Below are 6,242 nucleotides of genomic sequence, written 5' to 3'. Positions count from 1 at the left end.
ATATTTATATATATATCTATATATATATATATATTTGTGTGTGTGTGCGTATGGTTCCACGCATGTGTCATAAATTTAAGCCCTATCCTATATCCAAATATAGGCATTCGTGTATATTATACCCATATATAAGTACTCTCAACCTCTGACATGCGACTCCACGGGCTTTTCTCTCTTTGATTTTGATTGTGATTGTGATAGGAATTGTTTCTCCTTTTGATTAGGATTGTGATTGTAATTGGAATTGTTTCTCCCATATAATTAGGTTTGTGATTGTAATTGGCATACTTTCTTCCACTAATTAGGATTGTGGTTTTACTTGGTTTGTTTCACAGGTCGGCTAGATGGCGCCATCTGCGACTATGGCGGTAAAGACAAGATGGACTTCCTTCTCTTGGCCCACGGCGCAGGCGTGCGCAACATTGAAATGGAGGTGAGTGCTAGCACAGTCATAGACACATGGGTGTGTACATATGTGATAGTATGTAGTGGTATATATATATATATATATATAATAGTATATAATAGTATATAGTAGTATATATATATATATATATATATGATAGTATGTAGTGGTGTGTACATATGTGATAGTATGTAGTGGTGTGTATATATATGTGATAGTATGTAGTGGGGTGTATATATGTCATAGTATGTAGTGGTGTATATATATGTGATGGTATGTAGTGGTGTGTTGGCGTGTATGGTGCTAGTACATTAGACCCTGTTCGTGTCACAGGTTGTGGTGTGTATATATATGCGATAGTATGTAGTGGTGTATATATATATTTAGTGGTGTATATATATGTGATGGTATGGAGTGGTGTGTTGGCGTGTCTGTTGTTGTGTGTGGTGCTAGTATAATAGACCCTGTTGGTGTCGCTGGTGTGTGTGTTCCTTTGCGTCTGTTGAGAGATCAGTTAACCCTGTCTCTGTGAGAGATTGTCCTGGTAGGTAAAGCCCTTTCTCTTGTACACGTCTTAACATAGCCTTCTAAATTCAACAGAAGGCTATGTCTAATTGTCCTGGTAGGTAAAGTCATTTCTCTTGTACACGTCTTAACCACAAAGCCTTCTATATTGAGCAGAAGGCTATGTTTTTACAAAGAGTATGTACATCGCAGGGATAGCAAGTACTTGTCGACTGCGATGACTCAGCGATGACTCATGTCAAGCATATACAGGGGTGGTATTGGCGGTTTATAAGACGCATCTGTTCTGTTCTATTCACAGGTATCGCTTGAACGTACAGTTCCATACAATTTGTAAGTAGAACGTACAGTTTATAAGTAGAACGTACAGTTTATAGGTAGAACGTACAGTTTATACAGTTTACAAGTAGAACGTACAGTTTATAAGTAGAACGTAAAGTTTATACAGTTTATAAGTAAGGCCCACATCACTCTGATCTACTGATACTTGGTTGGTAAACCAGTTACGTCAGACCCAACCCTCAAACCTTACAACCCTACAACCCTACTGTGCGCGCATGTACCAGTATTCTTCTGTTCCTAACATCCGATTCATTCGTTTCCCTTTTCCCTTGCGCTCGTTAAACCGTTTTGCAGTCATTGCAGTTCGCTGCGTTCACACACCGATTGCATATCCCCGCGGCCATGGTGGCTGTCGCGCTATTGAACCGTTTGGAAGGAGATCAGGTATAGAGTGTTGTGCTTAGTTACACATGCGTGGGTGCCTATATGGATGTAATACTCTGTGTGTGTGTGTGTGTGTGGTGGTGGCTATTGAACCGTTTGGAGGGTGATCAGGTATAGTGTTGTGCTTAGTTACACATGCGTGGGTGCCTATATGGATGTAGGACTCTGTGTGTGTGTGTGTGTGTGTGTGTGTGTGTGGTGGTGGCTATTGTACCGTTTGGATGGTGATCAGGTATAGAGTGTTGTGCTTAGTTACAAATGCGTGGGTGCCTATATGGATGTAGTATTTTGTGTATATGTGTGTGGTGGCTGTCGCGCACTTGAGTGAGTTGTGATGAGGTGTTAACCCCTCCATAGCCCATTGTGAGATAATCCCTGTTGTACTCTCTACTACGTTGGTTTGTGTTCATGAAGTAGAAAGTAGTTGCTGTGGTGAGGTGTTAACTCCTCCATAGCCCATTGTGAGATAATCCCTGTTGTACCCTCTACTACGTTGGTTAGTGTTCATGAAGTAGTAAGTAGTTGCTGTGGGGAGGTGTTAAATCCTCCATAGCCCATTGTGAGATAATCCCTGTTATACTCTCTACTACGTTTGTAGGTGCCAGCGGATGCCGCCACCTTGCAGGAATACAGTGCCAGGCCACAGAGGCTACTGGCGACCTTCTTGAATAGAACTCTGCCGTTCCAAATATCCGTACCGAACTTTTACTAGGCGCTAGCGAAGATCAGAACTACGAGCAATATAAATTAGTTTTGCAAACGGAGAACCAGAACTACGAGCAATATAAATTAGTTTTGCAAACGGAGAACCAGAACTACGAGCAATATAAATTAGTTTTATGATAAATCTGTGAGTGGAGCGTAGCCTGGGTCGACTTTGACCCTGATTTTATTTGCGACTGAAATCGGTGTATCGTATACTCTCGATGTTTGTACTGATACTTCCTTCTTCAAAAGTTATAAAACTCGGGAGCTTAAATCGGAAGGATGAAAGAAAAAAGCCAGATTTGCCCTGTCCACTTTATGCCCCAAAGCCCTCACTTCGCACAAATTGGGCCAGCATCTACTGACGTAAATATATTGAGGAACTCTGGATCTGGCCCTTTTGCATATTTCACGCAACCCGTTAAACGGCAGACAACATTTCAAACACTAACCACCACGCAATCTGCCTGCACCGACCCGTACCCGCGCAAGCCTATAGACGTCTGTGAGCCCAGATATTGTATGTCAACTCACGCGATAAGAGGCGTACCATTGAAGAGGGTGTCTTGGCGACAAACATGCGGATATAAGCGGAACTCGCTTTAGTCACAGGGCCAAACTCACGGTACATATGAGTTGGCCTTACTCGTGAGATGTGTGGGATATCTCCCGTAGGGCTGGTCGTTAAACGGATTCCCGTGGCATACTCAGCCTCTCAATGTATCTGATCACGCTGTATTCGATTTTTTTTGTGCAACGGTGTAGCTGACTGAATGTTTTATATTCAACTTATCTGATTGTCATCCAAAGATCCAACACTATATAAGAAAATGAACCCAATTCGAAAGAACATATAATGCATCATTCACACAACCTCGATTTAGCACTGTGCGCAAGCAAATAGAAATACAAAACGACATTTATTTATCAATTGATGAGAACCATGTATCATAGGAGTCATCGGGCTAAATCATGAACCCAATTCGAAAGAACATATAATGTATCAGATCATGCAAACCCGATTTAACAATGTGCACATGCAAATACCAATACAAAACGACGATTATTTATCAAATGATGAGAACCATGTATTATAGGAGTCATCGGGCTAAATCAGCAGAAAGGGGGCGGCGGGCGAGAGTGTAGCGTGTATCACGGAGGTACAACAGTTCGGCACTCTAGGTGTACCGAACTGTAGGGTGGGGTGGAGATGTCAGACACACTTGCGTAGTCGGGTGACAGGTCTGTTAATGCAGGGTTATAGTGTCCGTGTGGGATGGTCCACGATATTTGTCTACACTGGGCTGGATCAAGTAGCATGCCAAGTACTGAGGTTAGGGTAGGATGAGCAATGAGCCAGAGGAAGGTTGTTCCCCAATGAACTGGTCAGTCACTACGCTTATGCGATAGGATTGGCTTGAGGGGAACTTGCCTTCTCAGTGTGGCGCCTATCACCGCATACAACACGGGGTGTGCCAGTGTGGTATTATTAACCTCTGCAGAGGCATCACAGGTATCACCCTGAGCTTTATAGGCTCATGCACCCTCTCAGTAGCTTGGACTTCTTAAGAGTGATGAAGTAGCGTATATGAGGGGAGGCAGTGATAGCCGTTCATCGCTCTCTATCCTCTCTTATAACACGGGGGTGTGGTATCATTAACCTCTGCAGAGACATCACAGGTATCTCCCTGAGCATTATAGGCTCATGCACCGTTTCTGTAGCTTGGACTTCTTAAGAATGATGAAGTAGCGTATATGAGGGGAGGCAGTGTTAGCCGTTCATGGCTCTCTATCCTATCTTATAACACCGGGGGGGGGGGGGTATTATTAACTCTGCAGAGACATCACAGGTATTGCCAAGTATCGTATCGGAGGAGAAGTAGTGTGACCATCTCGTCGCTGTCGGGAAGACGTTGCGTCTCTTCTGCAAGAACTCACACATTAGGCACAGACAGCCTATAAATTTTAGGTCACAGGTTCGATTTCCGTATTTCTCCCGTTTTTATTACTATGATGTTCTAAGTAATCGGCGTTACCTAGAGTCCAGGTACACCCTTCTGAACACACTTCTGTCGTGCCATTCATGGACTACAACAATCTGTTTTAAAGTTTTTAGAGTTTCTACTAATACTAACTAAAATATTTTATTACAGATAATCTTGGGTCTTCATGGGCATCATGACTACGCCGTAATATCTGGTAGGTATCTCAAATGCTGTGACATTGAGAGACCTTTTGGCAATGACGGCATGTGTACACAGTGCAGTGACGCTTAGTGTACTGACGTGCCTCTAACTATTCATGAAGACGGTACAGTAGGTATAGTCATTCGTATCCGAATTTGTATCTTTACAGCATCGCTTGCGCAACCACAGTGTATCTATACAAATATATATATATACATATATATACATATATATATATATATATACTACATATATATATATATATACATACATACAAACATATAGTATATATACTATATATATATATATATATATATATATATATATATATATATATATATATATATATATATATATATATATATATATATATATATATATATATATATATATATATATATATGTATATGTACAAATATATATATAACTATAATAATAATAATATATATATATATATTCATGTATGTGTTTGTATATAAATATATATAGGAGGTACAAAAGATGTGCATACCTCCTGGTAATTAGCCCGTAGTCCTTCATGGATCTGAGAGATGAGGTTAATCTTCTTCGTCAGCCTCACATCGACTTCTTGTAAAGCGCTATTCTGGAAGCTCCTGGCAAGCAGCACGTACGCCCTCCCTTGTTCTGCAAAATGTACGAACATGCGGTAATATATGTGTGAACATTCTCTGGAGTATGGCCTGCGTCACAACTCAGCACGGATTGTACTGACAAGTGACTAACAAAGATATGTAGAAAAATATACGATCCAAACTCATCTTCACCAATGATCCTGCTGGTGGCAAATCAAATAATTCCGTTCAGAGACGGACGATGACAGGTCACAGATACCACCCTTGCTACACAGAGAATCATTGTGCATGCACGCGAATCCATACCCAGATCGCACTTAAGCAGACTGCTCAGTGCACTGTGCACGTTCGTCAGACAGGTCAAGATATTCGCATTCATAGAGGCCTTCTCCTCAAACCATCTGTCCGCATTTTCACTCCCGCTTTCCCCTGTTTGCTGGGCCCCCACGGCACCTTCGCCGGTCACTGAGCTCAAGCTGAGGCCTGTAGTAGCAGCTATGGCCGTGCCGATGTTACCCAGAAACCTGGCTAGCTCCACACCCGCTGCCGAGTCTACCACGGCACTACCAGCACTTAACTGGGAACAGAGACGTGCATACGGGGAGTGTGAGAAGTTACACAGATCACCACACGGATAAACGAAATTCTTAGGAAATTGCGGGACAGATAAGGATTTTGATACTCTCAGTCTCTCTGAACTAGTGTTGGGGCCATGCAGTATAATATTTAAGGGTCGTGCGTGGTGTGTTGCCTGTTCGAGAGTACACCAGCAAACTCAGTGGTACTTGTGTTTATGTTGTGCGTACCCTTATATTTACAAAGCTGAAACAGCTATTGTTATGGTACAAGATCAAGGAGATGCAATTCGACTTGTATGCCCTTGTTCGGCAAAACTAGAATCACAATGTCGCCTAGCGGGATTATCCGAAGACGGAAATACAACCAAAACACACGACGGCCATAGTTACATTATAATGTATGAGCTCACCGTCATTCATTTACGGTAAATAATACACACGGATCACTACAGTATAGTGCATAACCAACAGATATTCACTTCATGGACAATATAGATCACCAAAAAGAAGTGATGTACCTTTG

The 6,242-nt window shown here is 41.9% G+C and overlaps 2 protein-coding genes across 2 annotated transcripts; one reads left to right on the top strand and one right to left on the bottom strand.

Moving 5' to 3' along the window:
- Positions 1-346: 346 nt before the first annotated feature.
- On the top strand, positions 347-2,449 carry SARC_03037 (hypothetical protein). The gene is made up of 3 exons (XM_014303193.1): positions 347-433; positions 1,568-1,657; positions 2,256-2,449. Exons 1-3 carry the CDS (start codon positions 380-382, stop codon positions 2,367-2,369), a joined length of 258 nt encoding a protein of 85 aa, XP_014158668.1. The 5' UTR covers positions 347-379; the 3' UTR covers positions 2,370-2,449.
- A 1,897-nt stretch (positions 2,450-4,346) lies between these two features.
- On the bottom strand, positions 4,347-6,103 carry SARC_03036 (hypothetical protein; the record flags this gene model as incomplete). The annotated part of the gene is made up of 4 exons (XM_014303192.1): positions 4,347-4,653; positions 5,060-5,193; positions 5,448-5,718; positions 6,098-6,103. The coding sequence occupies 4 exons, from the start codon at positions 6,101-6,103 to the stop codon at positions 4,510-4,512; spliced, it is 555 nt and encodes a 184-aa protein (XP_014158667.1). The 3' UTR covers positions 4,347-4,509.
- Between the last annotated feature and the right edge of the window lie 139 nt (positions 6,104-6,242).

The sequence above is a fragment of the Sphaeroforma arctica genome (assembly GCF_001186125.1).
Source record: "Sphaeroforma arctica JP610 unplaced genomic scaffold supercont1.146, whole genome shotgun sequence".
Lineage (NCBI taxonomy): Eukaryota > Ichthyosporea > Ichthyophonida > Sphaeroforma > Sphaeroforma arctica.
This window is presented reverse-complemented; position numbering and strand designations above follow the sequence as displayed.

Coding starts and splice junctions, on each gene's coding strand:
- SARC_03037 (XM_014303193.1), top strand. CDS start 380: ATGGACTTCCTTCTCTTGGCCCACGGCGCAGGCGTGCGCAACATTGAA. Junction 434..1,567: donor TGCGCAACATTGAAATGGAG/GTGAGTGCTAGC, acceptor ACCGTTTTGCAG/TCATTGCAGTTCGCTGCGTT. Junction 1,658..2,255: donor ACCGTTTGGAAGGAGATCAG/GTATAGAGTGTT, acceptor CTACGTTTGTAG/GTGCCAGCGGATGCCGCCAC.